At 42.5% G+C, this 23,977-nt stretch overlaps 1 protein-coding gene across 1 annotated transcript in view; it reads left to right on the top strand.

Moving 5' to 3' along the window:
* The first annotated feature begins 321 nt into the window (after window positions 1-321).
* LOC311015648 (protein kinase C-binding protein NELL1-like) overlaps window positions 322-23,977 on the top strand; it is a 201,486-nt gene continuing 177,830 nt past the window's right edge. The window contains exons 1-2 of the mRNA XM_084013025.1: window positions 322-448; window positions 922-1,050. Of these exons, the coding sequence (XP_083869151.1) occupies window positions 400-448; window positions 922-1,050 (178 nt within the window). The 5' untranslated portion in view covers window positions 322-399. The remainder of the gene's footprint in view (window positions 449-921; window positions 1,051-23,977) is intronic.

The raw sequence follows: 23,977 nt of genomic DNA, 5'->3' as shown, positions 1-23,977 counted from the left end.
GACTTACCTTTGGAAATCCCGTTTTTCTCAAATCCGAAAGTGGAAGTTTCAGTGGTCTGACCGGGGAGGGAGGGGGCTTCACAGATCGGTGGGTGAGAATATTCTCAAATTTTCGGTGTACAGATCACTTTAAAATGCGTCCGGAATAAAAGCGTCGACGCCACGCAGCGACTGATTGGACGCATCCAAACACTGCACCTCCATCTGGTTTTACACACAGGAAATCCTCCCTCCAACCCCCCCCTCGCTCCTGTGATGTGGACCGTTCCTCCGTTGCCTCCACATCCCGGCGAGGTGAGAGCGGCGGCGCACACGCAGCGGCGGACGGACCAGAGCGGGTGTAGTGTTGGACGCGCTCCGCACGGCTGAGGACTCTTTACGGCGCAACTCCCGACACAAATGGATATTTACGTGGCTTTGTTACCGCTTTTCTTTTTTACCAAACCAAGTAAGTACAGCGCGCGTGACACTCTGGACTTCTCTCGCGAGCGTCTTGTTTTTTTTTTTTTAACGTTTTCTCAGTTTGCACGCGGATTTGTTTTGAAGGTGTTTTTTATATTACATGTTGTATTTATCACCACAGTCAGTTGAGTGAATCTTAAATGTAACAGCCAGCATGCAGAGACGATAAAAAGCAAACAAACACCTTTTTACCTTAACGTGCGCGCGCGGCACCTACAGCCCGTAGAACACAGGTGTCGGCTGCGCGCGGGCAGATGAAAGGCTACTGTACATGTTAGTGGGCAGCTTCGCGTGTTAAACAAACAAACAAACAAACAAACAAACAAACAGCGTGACTTATCCCTCCAACGCAACACAACTAGTCGTTTTCTTCGCGTTTATACGCGTGTTTTCGTTCAATGAATCCGGGTCAAGTTTGATCCGCTCCGCACCCTCATTACCTCCATCTCTCCTCCGCAGCTTTGACGTCCGCATCAGATCAAGACTACCAGCTTGATATCATCCATGAACTTGACCTGGCTAATGCCACCTATGGAATTACCCAAGTGGCGGGGCTCCACAACACCACCAAAGCCTTCCTGTTTCGAGGTAGGTGCATCCCCCCCCCCCCTCCTCCGCGGTCCATTAGTCGCACTGCTCAAGTTGTGAAAATGCCTTTGTCTTCTGTGTCACGGCTGCGCGCACGCACGGCCTTTTGTTTCATCAGTGTGGGTAACGCCATCCAGCGCCACACCACACCTTGTGTTCCGTGGATGCTGAGACGGGAAACACTCCGGGGAGCCTCCTCTCATAATTAACTCCACACGTTTAATTTGTCCCAAAGCAGCAGATGGCTCATTGTGGACACACTCCACGCTCTGGTATGTGGAGGGTTTCTACTACAGCACTCTCATTGTGTTCTCAATGGCACCCGGTGTCATTTGGTGCCAAAACAACCGGTGGTTAATGGATATGAAGGTGCCAGCAACCTGAAGGGCACACGGCATGTGGGCTGGTTTTTATAGCCTCAAAAGAAGGGAAAACACACACTCCTGTAATGGTGATGGCATGTCAGAGACAACAGTCCTAATAGTGGTGTCTTACCAGATAACTTGCTTTTGCTCACTTTGCTTCTCTGCACTATTTGGTGGAGCTGGTTGCTGCTGCCTGGTGTGCACTCAGCTGTGAGGAGAGGCTGGGTTGTTAGAGAGAGAGAGAGAGAGAGAGAGAGAGAGAGAGAGAGAGAGAGAGAGATCTGGGTGGCTGCTTGAGAGAGGATTGTTTTAGTGATTAGTTGCTTGCTGTGTGCTTCTGGGTGTTCTGTTGTGTCTTGCTTGGCTGCAACTACAAAAAAAAAAAAAACTGCACCCAAAATGTAATTATCATATTTTTAAAAACTTTTTTTTTTTTTTTTTTTTATTATTCAGGTGTTTTTGATGTCATTTTGAATAGCTCAGTATTCAAAGGCTGTATGAAAGAGATTCACATTCAATCGGATGGCTATTCTCTCATCGTGGCCCAAAGCTGTTCAAACCTGGATGGAAATGCAAAGTTGGGAAGGAACCCTTTTTTTTTTTATGTTTTTTACTTTTCTGCCATGAAAATATTCAAAACTCAAAAGATACGGGCACAAACACCAGCAGCTTGAATCCTAAATAAGCAGCACTGAGTTGTTGAATATCAGCAGTATGTGTGTGTGTTTTTATTTTCTAGAGTGTTTGGCTCGATGTGCCACTGGCTCCGTATGAATGAAGTCGGGCAGCTTGGCCGACTCTGCCGAGGTAAAGCTGTCCAAGATTCATTGCTGGAGGCAATACGGGATACACAACCTCACTTTTTACTTGATGTATGCACACACACACACACACACACACACACACACTCTCACTCTCACTCTCTCCCTATGGTTTCCAGGCTCCCGGGGTCAGGGTGCAGCAGGCAGATACTGTGGGAAACGGGAGGCCAGTAGGGAAACTGGACAGTTTTGGACAAGGATGCTTGTGTTGTGACCTATTTAACACTTTGCCGAACCCCTCGCGCTGCTTTTCCACGGCCCTGTGAACCAGATGCCTCCGCACAAGAACTGCAGCCAAAGTTGCTTCAAGTGCCAGGTTCTTTAAACGAAGTGTAGAAGTTGATGTAATAGGTTACAACACACAGTCCGTGATTACCCGCCTTGTAGGAGCTGTGCTCGATTGGGTCAGTGATTCTTCAAGGCCATTTATTTAAGCAATCATGTTGTGCACTGAGCTCAGAACCATATTTCATCTGTTTGATTGCAGAGATTGTGTTGGAGCATATTGTAATGCTGATTAAATGGTTTGGGGGAGGAAAAAAAGTGCAATGCGGTGGTTTAAATTGGTCTCGATAGCAATGAGAGAAAACAGAAGAGCCTGGCATCGTCTTCGGATGGACCGTCTTCAGTCTCACAGTGATTCACAGACAGATGGTTTGCTTTAGGAAATCTTCTCTTGCGTTTTCACCAGAGTAAAGCAGCGGCGACGTGAACAAAAGGCAAGTTTAGGAAAGACAGACGAGAAACCACAAAAAGGTCCTGATCTGGATGTGAGATCCAACCTTGCACAGAAAAGAGAGAAAAAACGCTGATAAACAGTTACTGTGATGGAGTGGAGCAAAGCTCAGATAATTATTTTCATCAATATGATTGCTTTGCATTGTGGGAACTTCTGTGATGTAGTGAATAAAGTTTTATTTGGTCCAGACGGAGTCTGACCTGGTTTCTCATCCTTCATTGGAACCCAGACCGTCAATTTCATTACTCAGACCAGAGTTACATAACCGAGCTAACGGCTAACATCGAGTTAAAATATGATGATCTTCAGGGATAAATAATACATTAAAAACCCAGAAGCACTAGGAGAGTATGATGAAGTACAGTTTTTTATTTTTACTGTGGTATCGAATCGGCCTCCGAGAATCGTGGAATTTCATTGGCATTGGCATCGGCTGCTACATTTCTAAGGACTGGATCCAAGCAGGCTTGAGATCAGTTCTTAACTGTTCATCCGAGGAGAAAGTAAAGGCCAAGAGTGTGACGTGAACGCTCACATTTCAACTGTGATTGCTTATTAATTGGTGCCTCGTGATGCTTCCGCCGGTTTTGGCGTCCGTTTCTCGATGTGTTTGGGTTGACCTCATTTTGAATCCGATCTAATTATCCTCTGCTGTGTCTGAGTCTGACTGTCCTTGGATTACTCAGCTCTGTTTTAAAATATATATATGTGTGCAGCTTGTCTTTGGGTGAGGTTTTTTAATGCCTTGGACCAAGAAGTAGTTCCAGCCAAGTCTTCGAGCTCTTAATGTCACACTCGAGACAAACTACATTCTCTTTTGCACCACATTATAAAGATAGAGATCAACTATTATCCATCTACTGTATGAGATTTAAACAATGTGATTCATCAAGGAGTTTGAAAATGGTTCATTATGTTAATTAAGATCTGGATGACCTTTATTGTGCTTGAATGCATCACAAGCTGAATTAAATGTGGTTTGGCTCATTGTCCCATGACAATGATGATAATTCTGATTTCATATCTCATCTTCATGTGAGATTGCTATTTTTTTTAGAGCCAGAAAGACATCAAAGTCTATTGTAACAGTCTGTTATCTACTGGTTATTCAATTGAACACATTGACAAACATGTCTGGTCAGTATAAATGCTTCTGTTCATTGACTCTCTTACTCCAAATCATTACTGTTAAACAGTTCAATGGGAACAACAAACGCAGCCTTGATGCTGATATCCCCCAGATCTATAAACGCACCACTTATCGGCCTTTCAGCCCAATTATCCCTAACATATAACAGCCGCGCTCTTTAGGACTGAAACGGTCCTTAATTAACATTTAATCAAACTTCCTGTCGATTCCAGTCAAAACCTTTTTTTTCCAGCCTCCATTTAAAGCTGAAATCACACTGAATCGCCTCGCTACTGTCTGGAGAAGCAGCTGATGAGCATGTTGCATTTCTGGGTCCTCCTTTTCTATTTGTTGTTCTACCTTTTGAACAAATGTGTGTATAATTATTAGTTATAGTTATTTTTTCAGTCTTGGGCACACACGTCCATCTGGACTTAAGGATGAAATCATTCAAATTTGGTCATCAAAGGTCACTGTGACCTCACAAAATACGTTTTAATATGGATTATTATTATTATTATTGGACCAACGTGGACATAAACTGCAACATGACTGGTTGGAAGAGTCATACAACAGCGAGGCGGTTTGTTTTTTAATCAGATTTTGTGATTAAGCTTATCAAACCCTCGGCATGAAAGCATATTTCTCAAAATCACAAACAAAACTTATAATCCCTGCTGCAATTTCCATGTGGATGCATCACCTACAAGTGTGTTGGACTAAATACCATCTAAGTTTTGGAGAAATTAAAAGGCGATTTCAGAGAGAAGCCAGAAGGCTCTGACATCCTGAACTTATTCTTCTCAATATTTTAGAAACGTATATCTCCCTCAACCTCTCATTCCCTCCGTCACTAGTTTGAAATCCACAAAACCAGGCTGAATATGCAGAAAATCTGGAACGATTGCAAGAGTCTTGGCGCAGAGCCGGATCGTTGTTGAGCCGGTTGATGCTCCTACTACGGTGTTTCCGACTTCAAGACGTCCTGAATGGTCGACTCACAGGCGTCAGTGAAAGTATGACCTTGGTGGATGTCAGGAGGAAGTCAGGACACCGGAGCGTTTCAGATTTTCCTTTTCCGCCACAGAGCAGCGAGAGTAAACAACGTTGTGTAAGGTAAAATAACTGTGTTATGAACAGCTAAATTGGCGGCCCCAAAATCACTCCATTTCCATTTCTGCAATTGCTCACTGTTGAAAAGGAAAAAAATTGCGGGGGCCGTAAATGCAGCCGGCAATTTTAACAGCAGAAAACGGAGCGTAAGCGGCTGCTGTCGTCCACTCTGCGCTCCAAAACCCCACCCGGACTACAGAAGGTGGACAAAAAGATGTGAACACTCAATTTAAGATTAGCGATGCCAGGGTGAATGCGAATGAGCCGGGGCCACTATTCTATTATTCACTTGGCTTTGGCTTGACTGACCGAGATTTCAATATATTCTGATTTTAAAGAAAGGACATTTTAATACATTTAACTAAAATGAAAACATTTTGACTATAAGCTGACTTTTCATTGAATGGATTGAGTTGTTGTGGACTAAAACTATGACTGAAATGTGACTAATCAGTGTTAGAAAAGAGGCAATTCTCACCATTTAGTACAATTCATAGCGTGTATTAAAGTGTGATAATTATCAGCCACTCCATTTGCACATTAAACCCAAAGGTAAATCCAACAGGTTCTCACCTCTCTCACGTGAAGTGAGAACACAGAGACTCTGAATCAGATCCCGGCAGGAAAAGAGACACGATGAGAAGGATAAGACGACTTTGTTGAAGCCTTTCTGATCCACAATAACAATGATACACGTGGATGAAAGCTCCTTGTGACACCACATCAGTGTCGACTACAGAAGAGTTTCATATTGACGAAGAATTGTAATAAAGACGGGATTTGCAATTGAAAGCAAGGCCAGGCGATTGCTGCTGATTGCAATGATCAGTCCTTGAATGCAGTGAACACAAGAGCTCCTAATTGCCTGTAATGGTGTCTTCTCTCGACCATCAGGGAGTGTGTGGTTATTATCTTAGACATGATACCTCGTCTGATCGACTCTCTGTGGCGGGCATTTTATCAACATATAATAAATTCTACTTTAATCACTTAATCAACAGGTTTGTCATCTAGATGTCTGAAGAACTTAGAGGAAATCTCACCATCGGCCCATAGTTGGATTCATTATCCTGCATGTGTCCTTAAGGAGGTGGAAGATGAGATAAGGGTTCTTGCATAACACCATAAATGTCCACCGACTCCCCCCCCCCCAAGCTCCGTTTTGTGCTTTCTAGCAGCTGCTCCACTTTCAGCCTGTTTTCATTGGTCGAAACCAATGCTGACAGGAACTAAGAATGAATCAATATCCCCTCCGTTACGTGAGGATGACATGGCTGGTAGGACAATGGCTAGATTTGTGTTTGACTTTTAAATGGGGTGTTAAACGTTGGTTGATTGAATGTTAACATATCAACTGTTTAGCTCTGTGCCTTGGAGCCTTTAATGATTCTTGTTGCATCTTCAGTGTCCTGATAGATTTGATGCCATTCAAACCTCCATCAAATCATATATAAATCATGAACACTCATTGGCCCATTTCTGGTACCAGGGGGGTTTAATCCATCGACTCTGCTGCAGCGACGGACTTCATGATTGACATATAGAGATTCTTGACAGCTAATCAAAAGACAAATGTCTGGAGCCAAAATGTTTGGCCTTTACGTCTTTCTAGTATTGCTGATTTACCCTCGGGGGGGGGAAACCGGGGGTTGGTAGGAGGTTAAGAACACGGGCCGATAAATCCACGTCTCGCTGCAGGTTTGCTTTTCCTCCGAGCATATCAGTGCTGTGCACGCTACTCCTGTTTTTAGAAAGTCAAAATATGCCAATCTTTGATGTGCTCCAGTGAAATGTTATCATGTTTGCGTCAGGCGATGGGGCAGGAAGGAGGTTTGGCTCCACTCGAACAGATCTGTCTGTTCCCTCGCGCTGGAGATGAGACTGAGCTGCATGGAGCAAAATGGAAAAGGGAAAAAAGGCAAATTACAGAGCCGGATTTAGCCCCTGAATTGCAGATGCTGCAGAGAAATGAGACAGTAGGAGGTTTAAGAGGAAATAAATATAGGTGATGACACATTTTTTAGGAAACATTAATAAAGCAATATGTAAAGAAGTATTGCCGGAGGTTATTTGGTGTGAACCTGGCTCGTAACTGCGAGGTTTCGGAGAGGTCTCATTCTCTCCTGCATCCATTTTGTTGCTATTTATACCTTCCCCGTCTGACTGCAGCGCAGAGTCGGTGCTGCATATGTCACAGATATTACAGAGAAAACCCCATGCGGGCGAGCCCGAGAGGCTGTGGGCAGTTCACAAGCTGCGAGCTAAGCCAGGCTGCGACTCCAAAGTCTGCCGCGCACGGTCCCAGCCGCTGAATCCAACGGAGGCTATCAAACCATCATCTTTTATGTATGAGCTTCCTGGCTGTCCTACTGCTGGAGGAGGCGAGACACTGGTCCCACCTCACAGGAACCTCGGCGGAATTATTCCATCTGAATTATTCATCCTATATGAGGGCGATATCTTTTAAAGGGACAGCCTTGTCTCTATTGCCCCCCCCCCAACACACAATTGCTGTCAAATTAAAGGCAACATTGAGGAGCAATGGCTGGACACCAAGTGCCTGCAGTTGGATGTGGGGAAACATCATCTCATCCGGCACACCCCCGACCAAAAAAATCCATATAATTGGTCCGGAGTATCACTATCTCCTGGGACCAGGGATCAATAAGAGGGATTTACTCCAAAGGATGTATTTCTGGCTTTGAAGCCCCACAGTGAAGCTTCTGACCCAAGCCGGGGAATTTTCTCACTCTGTTGCCATCTGTTGATTCTCGGTAGGGGTGCCGGGCATGGCCAGAGTCATTTTGTACCAGGGTTATCGTGTATGTCCAAATACAGTCAGAAGTGGTTTAAAATAACCATACTGTACTTCATCATGTTTACATAGTGTCTTCGTTTATTTGGTTTTTGATGAAAAAGACTCAAAACTGTCATCATTTTTAGCGTTTCCATGAAAGCTACTTCATAAAACAAGTCTTAATTCAGATTTTTTTATACTAATGTCTTGTGAACATATTTCCATCTGAGATAAATGTTAATGGAAAAAGAAAAAAAAGAAAAATTGCAAGTCTGTGTCATCCGTCTCATCCTGGTGTGCAGCACATCCATATTAAATAGTTACAGCTTTAATAATCACGTCCACATCGCTGCTCCCTACAGAGTTCACTGCACAGAAGCATCTGTCTCCTTCTTTTCCTCTACTATATTAATAGAGTTAGACGGCAGCAAATTGTGATTTTTCTTTCGGTGCAAGTTTAGAATTGACCATCCGTAAAGAAGATGCAACCGTGCATTATCACACACTCAAAGCCTCCTCTAATGTCGGGCTCATTATCTCCATCCACGGCGCGCTCGTCTTCGTATCCTCGGCTTGCACGACTGGAACCCGGCACGCCAACCTCAGCGTGGAGCGATTAAACTCTTTCTATTTATCGCCGCCTCAAAGTATTCGTGGAAGGTGCAAAGAACGAGCCTTCGGCATCTTCCTATCTCAATCAGAAGTCTGATATAATTAGCCCTGCTTTGTCCCGCCTGGAGCCATTGTCTTTGTTTTGATGCTATCATGGCGCTGTAATTGCATTCACTTTCACTCCGGTGGCTTTATAACCTATCATAGATTGGAATTGGAATTTGTTCTGTTGCGACTAATTACAGCAGATGACAATTTGGCACCACTTAGATATGATGTAGGAGATTCTATACGAGCAGCCACAACTTCATTACCAACAAAAACATGTTTTAGCATGCGGCTCACCGCTTGAGTTTGCTGTGTTTGTCGTTGTTTATTACATTACCCAGCAAAACCCATCATAAGGAATCATGAGTCAGTTTTTGCAATGAATAAATTGAATTAATGTATAAATTACCACAGCTACAAAAAGTAATATTGATATTTCAGAACTAATCTCATAGACCACACATAAGGACACGCATACCTTCTCAGGCCAGTAAAATAACTACAATAAAAATAAGGTAATAAGTAGGACAGTAAAGGAAATGGAAAATATTTGAACAATTCTTATTATTTGATTAATATTTAGACAACAGCTAATTAAAGAAATGGAAAATATTTTTACAATTCTAATAATTTGATTTATATTTAGTCATTTATTTTTTACTAAAACTTTCGGTTCCCTCTCTTCATGTTTTTTAAAAAGAAAAAAACGTTTTTTTACCTTTTTTTATTTTCGACAAAACTGCTCGGCCTTTGAGATCTTCGAATGAAAAGGGCACTATAAATAAGATGTAGTATTATTTTAATTATTATACGCATGCACAGTTTGGTCACCAAAGTGGCGTTTTCCCCCGACCAGATGAGAAAGTTTTGAACCTTGACCCCTAAAAGTGGCCTACAACAGCCGACTCAAGTATATCTAGAATTCAGAGTGACGGGTGTTTCAATTAAACGAGCGGCTGCGTGACTTTCAGCCAATTTCATCCTCATAGTAACTTACTTAAACGGTTGGCATAGATCATAAATGCAGATGAGTATGTATTTAAAGTGAATCACTGCCCAATTTGAGGGAGTATCTCTTTGGGTCTTTAGCACAAGTGATGGTCAAATTGAGTGGCTGATGGATGGGCAGTTCACTGTGGCGTTATGATGCCGTTGTACCCGGCCATTGTGTAAAGCTCTTGATTTCAGAGTCCATCTGTGTAAAAGCTGAATCTCCTGGATCTCTACTGGATCTTCCCTTTAGAGGTTTTCAGGGGCCCAAAACATTGGAATCCTCAGCTGGCCTTGAAACGCCCCGAGTTCCCCCAGAAAGAGCTGGAAATGTTGGGGAGCGGGACGCTGGAATACCCTACTGCCCTGCAAACCTGGCCCCATATAAGTGGAGGGGAATGGATGGATGCATGGATGAACTTCTGTTGCCAGACTGTGTTTGCACACTTGCATCCATCATAATTGATAACAAACTATAAAAAGAGTCTGTATTATTCATATTCTTCAAAAGTCCCAAAATAAATAAACGTTCCTCGCCCATATAGTAGAACCCTACGTTGGGATTAAGCAGCGGTGGGCTCATCTGCAACCATGCGGCCATGGTACTTCATGGATTAACTGTCAACAACAACAAGCTAGTTACCAAGACAACCCTGACACCATCATGGCACGGCTGCACTTTGCTGCTAATTTACCGTACCATAAGATGCAGCCGTTGCTGCTTCAAGGCAAAAAGGTGTCACAGACAACCTTTTCAGGCTCCAGCTAAAGCCTGTAACACGCCTGAGCATATCGCCGTTGCCATGCCAACACCTCGCCAGACCAATCTGTCAGCTTTTTCATCTTTTAAGTGCAAATGAAACTACAAATGCCTCCGGGAGCCGAAAAAAAAAAAAAAGTTTAACCACTGCCTGATCTGCGAAAAAACGGTTTCAAGCGGGGGAAGGGCTCACAAATCACACTCGTTTCCAGAACGGTGAGGTTGACAGGTTTGGTTAGCCAACATCTGCTGTTACTCACCTTACTGTCCGTGGTAGTCTGACACACAAACAACGATAAAAGTGTAGTTGTCGTCTCGGACTTTGAACACACCTGCGTTATATGATATCTTGGCTGTCAGAGTTTTTTGGCCCAACTGTATCTCTATATAAAAGCCTGAGGTGTGTGTCCGACAAAGGGTTCAGCTCCCGGGGAGCATGAATATACCCAGAAATTGTAATTAGATCCTGACTGATGGTGGATTTGAGGCCAGTATCAATGTTGGAGAGCAATGGATTAGCCAGGATTATGTTTTAATCATAAAAAGTATGAGTAAAACTTTTGTTTAGGATCGAATTTGAGGTGTCAATACGGCTGATTTGTAGCATCACTGTGACTATGTTATACTGATATACAGCGTACACACATTAGCAACAATGCTAATGCTCGCTGCCTGCATCTCGATCCCAAGGCCGGGATGACAAGGTGGAAAAAGGAAGTGAAAAATCAAAAGACAAAGCAACAGGTTTGTTTGGCCATCGGTGACTCGGTCTGCACATACACGGCTATATGTTTTATTCATCATAATATATTGTCTTTAATTACACGAGGCCGTTTTAGGATCTAAGTGAAAGAAGCGTTTGGGGGAAGCTTGCTTTAATAGTGGCACACTAAACATTTAATGGCGTTTCCCTGCAGATATTAAAATGCATTTGTCAATGATGGCGGTGTGTTTGGACTGTAGAGCAGTGGAGGTTATGGTTGTTTGCAGGGGGAATATTTTGAGTTCTGATATTGGGCTGTTTTTTTGAGCTGGCTTTATTGGCCGTTTACAGACCTGGCAACGCTGTTCTGACTCACTTTCATCTGATAATCTATCCGTTGAGTCCGGGACGGAGACCGGAAATGTCGGGTAGTGCAGCAAAGGTGGGAACCTGGGACGGAGCGGTGATGTCATGTACCAATATACAAATATATGTCTAAAAACCTCAAATAATGACTTTAGACTCATGGTGGTGCTAAAGAAAAGATCATCAGGGGGCATCATAAGAAAGATTTAATAGACATTCTCTGGAGATGTTAAATATCCTGATAATGTTTCATATTTATTATCAGAGTGACTTCACTCTGTGATCGACGTTCTTCAGCCCTGCTGCTCTGAAGGCAAACAAATGCAGATGTTGTTGGAAAAGATCAGAATTTCTTGTTTTTTATTGACTCCATAAAATCAATCTCTGCTATCGCATTAATTTATGATAACTGCATTGAGATTGAATTCAAGGAGAAGTTAACTACACGGGCTAGATTTACAATCAGACGCTGCAGTGAGATGATGTTTTATAGAGGAGAATCTTTTTGTCTTTTCACTCCATTATATCAGCAGCTCTTCATTCACGGCGAGATATCGGAGCCGAAGGAATCTGTTGTAACTTATTGATACCAAAACCCAAGATACTATTCTGAGAAAGGCAGGGCTGCGTTTTTTTTTTTTTTTTTAAGGGGCAGCTTGTACATTCGGCTGCCAGCAAACCACAGACATTTTGGAAGCACGTTCACAGCGTGTCTCCATCTCATCTAAACTAGGCTGATGGAAAAGTGCAGCATGTCGGAGATACACTTAAGATGAAGAAGTTTTGAAGCTGCCTTATATTTATAGGTGTTGAATGTTTAATCAGTCCTTTTTCGAGGTGTGATGTAACAATATTTCTGGAAGTTCTGTTCCCAAAATGATCCAGCACAGTAAAAAAAGTTAAGCATAAAAACAATATATCTACTTTCTCAATGTCAAACATGCAGTGTAAACAAATCAATGAAGAACGAAGGCCGTTATATATTCATAATGATCTAAAACGTTGATCTGATACAGTGAAATAACAGATAATTAAAAAGGCCTTTATCTAAATCTCACTAAATCATGTTTGTTTACATGTTAGCAGCTCTATCGCATGTTAAATGAATCATCTAATGGAAATCAGCTGTGAGCTTGTAAATAATAATGTCCTATGAGTACCAAACATGGTATGATAAGCATCAGTGTTGATACTGCAGTACACCATGATGCCGTAGGAGAGAAACATGAGAAGATGCTAGCTGGATGTTTTGTTCACTCCTCTTCGCTAATCAGGGAGGAAGAGGAGAGATCAGTGTGTTTTGACTCGGCGTCCCTCACCGGTGTGACCGCGTAACTCATCACATTCACACACTTAATTTTCACTTGGATATGCAGCGGCATGCTCGCACTTCAGGGCTGCTGTAGAGTGAGTGCAGCACTGCAGCAGAAACACAAAAACACCATACGAGAAGCTTCATTTTGGCTGATATTGATCCGTTCAAATATGCCTGGATCGGTTAGATACGGATCCACAGGGTCGGCTTGGGGTGTCTTGATCGTCTTTTATTAATTTAGCGCAACATCATGTTTGTTTTTATGGGTACAATGTTAAATTCTGGACTTTAAATTGACTTTTTCTTCCACTTTGACGTAAAAAAGGCATTTCAGTAGCTCTCTTGTGTATCTGCCAGCAGACGAGCCGGGTTGCTGCCTCTGGAAAACGTCCACTCAGCAGGTTTGCTTGAGTCGAGGAGCTGCTGTCAACATCTGGGCCTTTCAGGCTAGTTTGCAAAGCAAAGCATTGATGTGTCATTTTCTTTAAAATGATTTGCATTACAAATACGGGACAGACGTGAGTATCTGGCAGGTCAACCTGATGGATGGACAGACGTTATTAATGATGTGTTTGTGTAGCTCAATACCAATATGGACGTGCAGCTGTACATTTTCTGGTCCTCTCATGTCTGCAGTCCACTAAGACGCAGATCTTTTCCAAGAAGGAAATTGGTTTCCATTTAATTCATTCATGTTCATTCAACATATTCTCTTTGAACTCTATTAATTTGCAAAACATCAAGAACATTGCTCCCATTCCGGGACGCAGTATATTTTAAATGATAAAAAAACAAGTGATACTGTATATTTAAATGAGTTTAATATACGCACAAATGTTTCCCAGCATTTCAGATATATGGAAACTGTATCTGGCAAGGGAGTTTAATTAATGTCCCAAATCTGTAACTTGAAGACTCTCAGAATTTGAACTTAGATGGAAGTTGGAGACATCTTTGTCACAATAGCTGTAGTCTCATGACAGAATGTTGAACTTTGGAAGCGTTGGACTGCTGCTAAGATTCAGATGACATATGAAGGATGGCACATTTGTTGCTGAGTGCTTTCAGTCAGTCGGAGGACAAAGTGTTTGCTTTTTACTTGTTTAGTGGGATGTGAAAGAAGGTCTTCATTAGCGGGTCAGAACCAGCATCATTGGTTGTTTAGAACAGCGTGGCTACTGTACTGCACCTGCTATGGTGATGAAATCTACAGCACTTGGAAGAAGCAAACAGTAAAAAATACACACTCTCCAGTGAAAGATTAAAGGGCGCTGGATTTAAAAAATTTAAAGAACTGCGAGCGCTGACTGCATCACAAGGCGAGCCGTCATTTTGTTTTAGTCAGGGTTAGAGGAGGAAGAGGCATAGCAAAGCACAGTTAGAGATGCTGCTGCTCTTCTTGACTCAAAGCTTTTCATGTCTTACAGTGGCGTCTCTGAGGCAAGGCGGCGAGAGGGGCTTTGATGGGAACAGAGGAGGATTCTCCAGGCCTCTTGCTAAATTCATTTGGCTTGTTGTTTGGTTTCCGACGCGGCCGAGCTGTACGAACATGCGACAGTGGTATATGTTCGTCTTATAAGTTGATTTATTATCGACAAACCTTTTGTGGTGCATCTTCTGACTGGATGTGAGATTTAAAAAAACATTTTTTTTACCCTACAGCATGTCAGTGCGCTCCAACAAACAAAGTATTATCTAGAGATAAAAAGACTCGTTAACCTCTGCAGTGTTAACCTACACCAAAAGGCATCATAGGCCCTAATCATGACATCTCATCTCATGGAGTATTACCATTTGTTAGGAATGGGGATGATCCTATTTTGAAGATTGATATCTGGGCCGATCAAGGCTTTTAAAAAAACCCTTTAATATTGACTACTGAGATATATAGAGACCTGAGGCCCGTTCCTCCTCCATTCTGGAGCTTAGGGCTCAGCGATGTGGTCAAACTCTTCCATCCGGATACAAACCATTTCATATCTCAACAGTGATATCATGATAAAGCATGTTTTCTGGTAATTGAATTCCTATTGTTGTGAACACCTGTGTGAATAGCAAATACTGTGTATTTTCTGATTTATTTAAGACCTTTCGTGCAAAATGAACAGAACACTTTCAAGTGAAAGAGAAGAAGAAACATCCCCGGGTATACACTGACTGTGACGTCAGCAGAATTCAAATTTGGGTTAGTATGTGTTCGTTATTATTAGCATCAACGGTGTAATTGTGTATCGCGATATCTCCATGTATGATTTTATCACGTTCTGATAACATTGAAAGACAATAAATGTTCATATTGAATTCGTTTCCGAGCTCAACCCTGCTTTATAGCAGCAAAATGCATAAAACGAGATTTAATTTCAGCTCAATGTGAAGACAGAGATGCTCAAAGACATTTATTTTTTTGCAAGTACAGGTCAAGTCTCCAGTCACTATATGTAAGCCTTAAGTACGTCTTGGTTCCAGTTCCCCCTCTCCGCAGTGAGAGTCGTGAAACCAATAAGAGTCATTTATTCTGGTAATCCGTGCAATAGATGCACAGATGACAAAAATCTTGGTGAATAAGACAAAGGCTGAAACAACAAACACTGGAGGAACCTTTAAAAGCAGGGAGAAGTCCCAGGAGACGGTGCCGAGGCCACATCAGGACTCTCTATCAGCGGATATTCAATATGACTCAAAAAGCTGGATCAGCTCCGAATGTGACAGCAGCTGGACTTTCTTACTGCAAGTCTTCCTTGTGCACTAAAGCCACTCAGACAGGTTTTATTCCTCAAAGTCAGGTGATTTTAAAAATTGCATGTGCTGGTCAGTGATTTTAATCCTGTTAAGGGAGCATATGTGAGTGATTTCCCTCCACCTGCTCCGGTAGTAATTAGACTCTCAGACGCTCAGACCTTTTCAGTGCAGTCGCTCTGCTGGGAACTGCATTTCCTCTTGGTTTCACCGGCTTAGCGCGTCCTTGGGAGTTGTGTGGGACAATGGGCGAAGCAGAAAGGCTTTTGGGTAATCTGACGGATGCTAGTGCACAAACACCCGACCATGCATTCAGAGCTATCACCTCACCTGACTGGAGCTTATCAAAGAAGAGCCTTTGGACTCTTTGCAACTGGAGAAATAGTTGATGCTAAATAAATGAAACAAAATCTTTTAACGGTATTTGTAGGAGCCGTTTATTTGATTTTAGTATTTATTTGGTGACTTATTAATAGAGTGTTATTGTTTTGGTGGTTTGTTTATTCAGATTCCATCTTGGAATGGATTTTCTATTTGTTTAGTTAAGTATTTTCTTGTTTAGCATATTTCGTTTTTGCGTTTTAAGTATTTTGTTTTGAATCGATAGATCATAGAGGTAGGTAGGCAGGTATCGGACCAGAATGCACCTGGGTGGGCCTATTTATTTATTTTTTTTTACCAGTGCAAGAGAGTCAGCAGGAGACATCCTTTGTTCTTTTGTTTGCTTGTTGGAATATAAACCATCAAAAAACACCCAAACTTGAATGGACAACTTCTTTTGCCTGCGTACACCTTGTCCCCATGGTGCATCGGTAATAATAATATTATAATAATAATGCATTTTATTTGTTGGAGCCTTTCAGACACCCAAGTTCACCTTATATGTTAAAAAACAACAACCCCCCCCCCCCACAAAAAAAAAACCCAAAACAAAAAAAAAATCAGTGGCCCTTTTGATTCTGATTTAGGTTGATATGTTTGACGCACAAATGGCCACTACAGTATTGAATGATGATGTAAATTACCCAAAAAGTGATTGTAGTATAATAAAGTTATTATACTATACAAGAGCGTGGTGTTGTATCTGAAAAACAGAGCGCCTCGCCTCAGAAGAATGCATGTTGATCACACATTTATTATCCAAACAACCGTTTCAAAGCCCAAATGTAGTCGGTTTGGAACAATATAAAATGCATTCTTATTCATCCCTGAGGATCAAACGCTTTCGACACTCATTTCCCCCGTGGTGATAATGAGTGGCTCAATGGTGCAATATGCTGTTTAAAAGTCAGTGGCAATCCATAAGAAAATAATATCCTCATTCTACACGGACTATAAACAACTTTAATAACTGATTCAGAGGTGGAAACGGAAAATCATGACAATTGAGGAGAAGCTGGAACCTCCATATATTTGAACTGAAGGATCGTCGAGTAGATTTATTTATTTTTAATTTAATGATTAATCAACTCATTTTCAGCACTACAACAGGATGTTAAACCCGACTCAATGGAGCCCTAATAAAGTATAACAGCATAACTTTACTGTGAGCAGGATATATAGTACCTGCCAGCCCCGTACCAGCAGTTTATGAACACTGAAGCTTTAACTTTACAATGCCATATGACTCGGGGGGGCTGCGAATGCATCACGCTGACAGCACCTCTGGAGAACGGAAACACGGACGCCGAGAGATTCTTCAAGCTCGCGTTACGGCTCGGCTCGGCATCTCCACGCTTTGGATAGAGAGAGGGGTAGTGTTTGTCATGAAGACGAACATCTGGAGTGCCATTTGTTTTAATAATTCATCGCCCCTGACTCCATCATTAACCCCCGAAACACGGTGGAAGTCAGTTAACCAGGGTAGCTTCCTCCCTTCCTAACGGTCCCGTGTGAATAATCTGCCGCTGACACATGTTGAGAGTACATGTAGTACATGTTGAGAGTACATGTAGTACATGTTGAGAGTACACACAGAGATATTGTTCCACATGCTGCAGCTAGTTTGCATTTCCAGTCTCCTGCGTTCGATGAGTGGCCTCCGTGTGAATTGATCCCCCCCCATTTGCTCTGATAAGAGAATTGAGGGAACCTGCCATGTCTTTCCTTCTTTTCCCCCAAAAGAGAAGTATTGGTTGAGTTTGTTCACCAGCATGTTTTTAGATTCTGACTAGGGGTGGGTAAAAATATCGATACGGCAATATATCGCGATACTTTGCCGCCCAATACAATATCGATTTTTCAACTCCAAAGATGGATTTAAAAAAAAAAAAAGATTCATGTTTAGACGCGTTGTGAATGCAGTACTTTATCCTTTTTCATTTTATTTTCAATATTTATTCCAGTGAATTTCATGGGAATTAATATAATGGAGAGGCTGTTTTGAATGGAATAGTTTTGACTGAATTTGTCCTCTGATGAATATCATCTGATGTACATATACAGGTACTTGTGTTTTCATCTTTATTTATATCACAATATCGCGATATCGTGATACGTATCGCATCGTGACCAAAGTATCGTGATACTTATCATATCGTGAGGTTCTTGCCAATACCCCTAATTCTGACACAGCTGATATGTGTGATACATTATGTAGTTCATCTGTGTTCAACGCTTCATTGTATCCGATTATTATGATGAAACAGAACAAATATAGTGATATGTGGATGATTTCTGATCCTTGAACTGTTGATGTTCCTGAATCATCCCACATGTTTGGCTGGATGACACTTGGCTGTTTAACATTTCTATTTGTGTCAGGAGAAGCTTTTATAGTGCGTTTGACTCGTCTGTGATTGTGTTTGACATCACTGCAAACTGGATGTGTGGAGTTTCTTCAGTTGGACTAAACCATCATCAGGCGTTTGTAACCATTTTCAAACTTTGAATTGAATAATCGAGAGAGAATGAAAATGTTGATTGATAATTATAATGATGAGTTGCAGACCTTTGAGCAGTAATACAGCCTTACACTATTAACGCTCGGTTAGTTAAGGGTTGTCCCTCCCTTAGGCTGTGTGGCGTAGTCGCTTCATGCTATATTTCAAATGTGCATTCATTTCACTCCGTGTTTTTCAATTTTATGTTCATATAGGACACGTGCACTTACCCTCCTGTTGTCTGGTAACAAAAAGTTGCTTTAAAAGCACAATAAGCACCACATGCACAGTAACGATAATCCTCTTAATCATCACGCATGACCCAATAGAAATGTGTATCTGTCATTTCTGGGTGTCAACCTCTCTAAAAATGTTGCATCCAAGCACGTGCTACCAAAACTAGGCCTGGTCATTAGATGGACATTTCGGGGAACTCCCTCCAACTCGACTAATATTTCTTTTGTTGTTGTTTTTTTGAGGATATTTCATGCTGAGTGACTCCAAGAAACCTATGAGCACATCTCTTCTTTGCTGTTTTGTGTGATTCTTTGACGGGTCTTAAATCGACTAATGAGTTGACATATCATTTCTTTGTTTTAGGACAGCCCAGTTTTTTATCGGTATTGTGATCAGACACTTCGATGTTGGCTGTCCTCACTAATAAAAAGCATTTAGACTTCACCCTGTGATGATAGAAGCCCTGATGCAGCACCTTCTTGCTTCCTGTTTGGTCTTCCCATCAGCATGACTTCTTCCCTGTGAAGCGGCTGCGTGTTTGAACCCCCGACGAGGAGGAATGGCGTTTATTACGTCTCTGATAAAGTACTGAAAAGGGTTATTATATCATGACCGTTCTCATACGTCCCCTGAGCATACACAAAGCGTGTGCACACACATGTAACATGTAATATATGATGGCTGCAGCTGTTTGCCGTGGTGCCGGCAGGCTGTGACAGAGATGTTTTTTCTCTGGGAGAGAAGCGAGGCGGCACCCTTGGGTGACCTTTGGCTGTATTATCTCTGTGTGTGTCTCCTCCCTGTAAGTCCTGTCCTGATCCTATCTCCCAGCTCTGCTCTGCATGCTGCCCACGCTGCACCACTTGTTTGCTCCACCGCCATCGCAGGGTTTTTTCTTCTTCACCTCCCTCTCTCTCTCTCTCTGTCTCTCTCTCGCCGAGGTAAACTACATGTCTGTCAGCTGGTGGCTCTGAGAGAATGATGAAGGAGCCCGCCATAAACACGACTGCGTGATGATGAGGTTATTTGCCGATTTGTTGCTTTATTCGACATTTAACGACACGGCGGGTTTAGAGCTCTCAGGAGATGATTCATCACCAAAAAAATAAGGAGGACAGTGCTAACGGACGCCCGTTATCCTTATCCCGGCATCATATTTCTCAAGTATGCAGAGCGTGGCTAATTGAGACGAATAGCTGTGTAAGCAGCGCTGATGACAGAACGGAGGCCGGCTGGCTGGCGAGGCCTGCTGGCTGGTGGCGGCCCACTCTCCATCCCAGTGACTGTCAGACGGAGCGGTACATGGAGAGTGAGGAGGTAATTAAGCTTGGCTGAGTTGCGACGGTGGGGGGAGCCCTCCTGGATCTCTACAGGGGCCCCTTGCTTTACAGTGGCGTGGTCCCTCAGAGTGAGCCATACTCCCAGCAGTGGGCCTACCGGAGGCCTGACGGTTACTGATACGCCACCTCAAAGCACTCCAGTAAATTAGCTCACATCTCAATTTCACCTATTTTCCCTGTTCGTGTGTGTGTGTGTGTGTGTGTGTGTGTGTGTGTGTGCGTGTGTGTGTGTGTGAGAATCCATGCTGTATATGTACACTGTGAGTGGTTTGAAGCACTGACTGCCAGCTGTGGTGTTAAACCGGCCCACAGCAGCGGAGGATTGTGTCGAGCCGTGGAGGGGGTGGAGCAGATTTTGGATAGTTTCTCAGCCTCGAGACTTGTTAACAAAACTCATGCGCACACACACACACACACACACCCACCCTCACAGTATGGAAGGAGATTAGTGCCCACAGGGAATTGTAGTTGAGCAGCATGCATTTACATTTTCTCGAGTATAGGAAACCTCAGATTTTTTTATTTTTTACAAAATACATTCAGTGTATTTGTACCGGTTAGAGTTTAATGTGATTTGAAAACAAATGTGATGGATTTGTACTTGTTGCTGTTTTCAACTGAAATGAACTTAATATAACTGTGACAAATCAAGATTTGATTCACCAACAGAAGGGGAATGTATTTTTAAAACCCTTTTCCTTCCTTTTGTGCATTTTGTTTAGTTGCTTCCTTTTCATCAAATCAAAGTTGCAAAACAACAGCAGCTGCTGTTTACACACAAAAGATCCAGTATGGTTGATGGTTTAATGAGTTACGCTGTTCTAACATCTGTGCCTTTCATCAGGTAGACATACAGACTTTTTTTTCTTCTTTTTTTTTTACTCTAGGCTATTTTAGAAATAAGAACAGTGTTTCCATGGTAACAATCAACAATGAGTGCTGAGACAGCTACTGTGAACTTTGGCGTGAAGGGGTTGCTCGTGCCCCTGTATACACATTACGTCATTATGCAACACAATGCAGTTCACAAAAGCTTCACAAAAACAAGCCAAACAAACAAACCAAACAGAAACAGCGGTGCATTCCTGTACTGCATTGGTGGTGCATTTGAGTACCAAGCATCACTGATAATACAGAGTGGACCTCCTCCAGCCCCACCACGTCTGGCTTGGTGGTCGGCTGTGGGCGGTGATAATCTCAAGGTGCACTTAACACAATGCCCACTCTTCCTATTCTGATGTTGATGAGGCTATTGTGTCATGTGCTATAATTGTTCCATTAATTATCATGAAAAGAAAATACATTGAGACACAATTTAAGCAAAATTCATGGTAAGAGATGCATGCTATTCATGCGTTGCTTCTATGGTGGCAGGGGAATACTGTAACAATCAGAGAGACAATAAAACAATAAAAATCAAAGGTAATATTTTAAAAACCACAGTCTTCATAGCCCTCATATACCCGGCCATGTAGAACAGTACCAGACAAAGCTAGCACCTGCTGGTGAAGAAAGTAAAAGAGTACTGTAAATATTATTCTCTGGAGTTGGTGGTGGAGACCAAAGCAGAGATAAAAGGAGTACATATAGCACCTAAAGACGTGGACAAAACACTCCAAATGGGTGCTTGTTTCTCTTTGTGTGAGGCATAGAGAGGCAGCTACATGCCGGCCATAACAACATTATGGGCTGACTCTATATGGCTTTTTTTCCGTGAGCCTGTTTGCAGGCATTCTGCCCCCTAGAGACTTTATGCAACAACATCGTAAATCAATGCAGCGTTCCCGGCTATAGCGTGGATTGACAGATATAGTCAGTGCTCTGGTTTTGTTCTCTGTAGAGCACCAAACCTGGCAACCTCACAATAACTGCCTCTGGCTTTTGTTTACCAAGAAATAGTTGCAACATTTATATTTCTGCCAATAAAAAGGTAGAAGTTCCAATCCGTGTATTTAAGGCTGCTTTAAATGCTTCCAGTCTCGACTCCACAATCTGTCTTCTTGACTCATGGTCGCAAAGAAAGCAAATGCTTTTTGTTTTTCCTCAAAATGTCCAGCTTTTCCTTTTAAATATAATATTATTGATTTAAACTACTAATACATTTCATTTATTTGTATTTAATTTGTGATACAAAACTCTTTTTTTTGTTTCATTCAGCAGCTCAAACTGAGCATGTCAAATTTTAAATTCAGTCAGCTCAAGTACGATCCCTGATGGTAGTAATCTCATTTCATACCACACACACACACACACACACACACACACACACACACACACACACACACACACACACACGTACAGTGCACTACTGGCTTGCTGCTCATGTGTTCGCCGCGTGTCGGAGATACAACATGCAAATGTCGGCGCCCCTGGAGGAAATGGAAAGGGAAGTTCATTACTCTAATCTTATATTCCTCTGGCTGGGTTCGGCGTCAGGGCTCAGCATTATTGTTCTTCAAGTGACAGCCGATGACTCCCACAGATGGATGGGCTTCATTTCTCCCGAGTTTCATCCTTATTTGCCGTAATCAAACTGCACTCAGTGTGATGGCTTGTGATAGAGAGCAGTCGGCTCTGTCAAAAAGGAAAAAAAAACCCAGGCGAGGTGAGAGTGTTATCTGCAGCCGCTCTCATTAAATAGGTTGACGCATCGCACCAATAACCTACCAGATAGAATTTACAGCATTTTTAATGTTTAGAGTTCGGTGTCTACTTGCAAAAGGGGGAAGGAAAAAGTTGAACAGAATCATCAATGTTTTATCAATTCAGATTTATGAATTTTTCAGCAGCTGGGGAGTTCTTCAAATGCAAGCCAAGTCAACTTTGGAGAGGCTTGCTGAGAGCTTGTCTGTGTTTGTAGGCTGCTTGACATGCACTCGCAGTCTCCTTCACGTGCATCAAACTCTCTCTCTCCTTTGGTTTTCACCAACACTCTTCACTTTCTGTGGATTCTGTCGGTTTCAAAACCGTTCTCAACATTCCCTGCGATTTTTGCTGGAGCTGCAACACTTGCCCCCCGAACTACCTCAGTTAATTATTCGGCTGAGGTAGTACTTTTTTGTCGTTGGACTTTCTGCTCCTGCATTAGTTCTTTGCAGCTAGATTCTCGCGATGTCACTTGATCACAAAAATCCATCTCGTCGGACTAATCGGCGTCCTGTGAGGAGCTACTGGCAGCTAGGGGGCGTGGCTTGGAGGTTAGCTTCCAATCGTTCTATCAGAACTGGTATTTCTGCATTGAGAGAACATTAATGAAGGCTTTCCTCGATTGGAAAAGACGTTTGCTTTCCTTCATCTTCTGTGAGAGTTTGATTGACAGATCGTTCATCCATTAAACCGCCACATACTTTCTGAGTGGCTTTTCCAATCAGTTTCCAATGAATGCTTCTCAGTTGTAACAAACCATATGATGGGACAGATTACTTGATGGGAAGCTGTACACTGAATTTCTAACATGTCAGCTGTAGTCAAGCTGATCATATGATGTGCTTTTTGTTTTCCACATTACCTCGAGTCTTTGAGAGGTTTTTTTGTGTGTGTTTGTTTTCCATGTCCAGTCATGCCTCGGCCCTTTATCTTCGGCTGCAGCCCAGCCCCTGTTCTGCAGTCCAGTCTCTCTGCTTTTTTCGCTCTCCACTGCAGACCCGCCTTGAGCAGCGGAAAGCAGGCTAGCTCCTCAGGGACAGTCTGCTGTGCACTGGATGGATGACTGGCTGGCTAGCTCCATGTGTAGAGATGTACAGATGACTGGAGGGCTGGATGTGTGGAAGTAAATATGACTTCTTGCAGCATCAGAAAGAAAGGAAAAGAAACAGCCATGGAAGCTCATTCCACACTGGGGGAACTATTGTTTGTCCATGCATATTGTCTTGCTGAGATGCAATGGAAGTAACGCTATGGCAACCATAGCTGTTTGTGGGGATAGAAGTGGAAGATTTCCTCTCAGGTTGGGGTGTTGCTTCTGGTTTGAAATC

Source organism: Eutrigla gurnardus (assembly GCF_963514095.1).
Source record: "Eutrigla gurnardus genome assembly, chromosome: 1".
NCBI classification, from domain to species: Eukaryota; Metazoa; Chordata; class Actinopteri; order Perciformes; family Triglidae; genus Eutrigla; species Eutrigla gurnardus.
The sequence above is the reverse complement of the archived record's forward strand: the minus strand, read 5'-3'. Positions and strand labels throughout refer to the sequence as shown.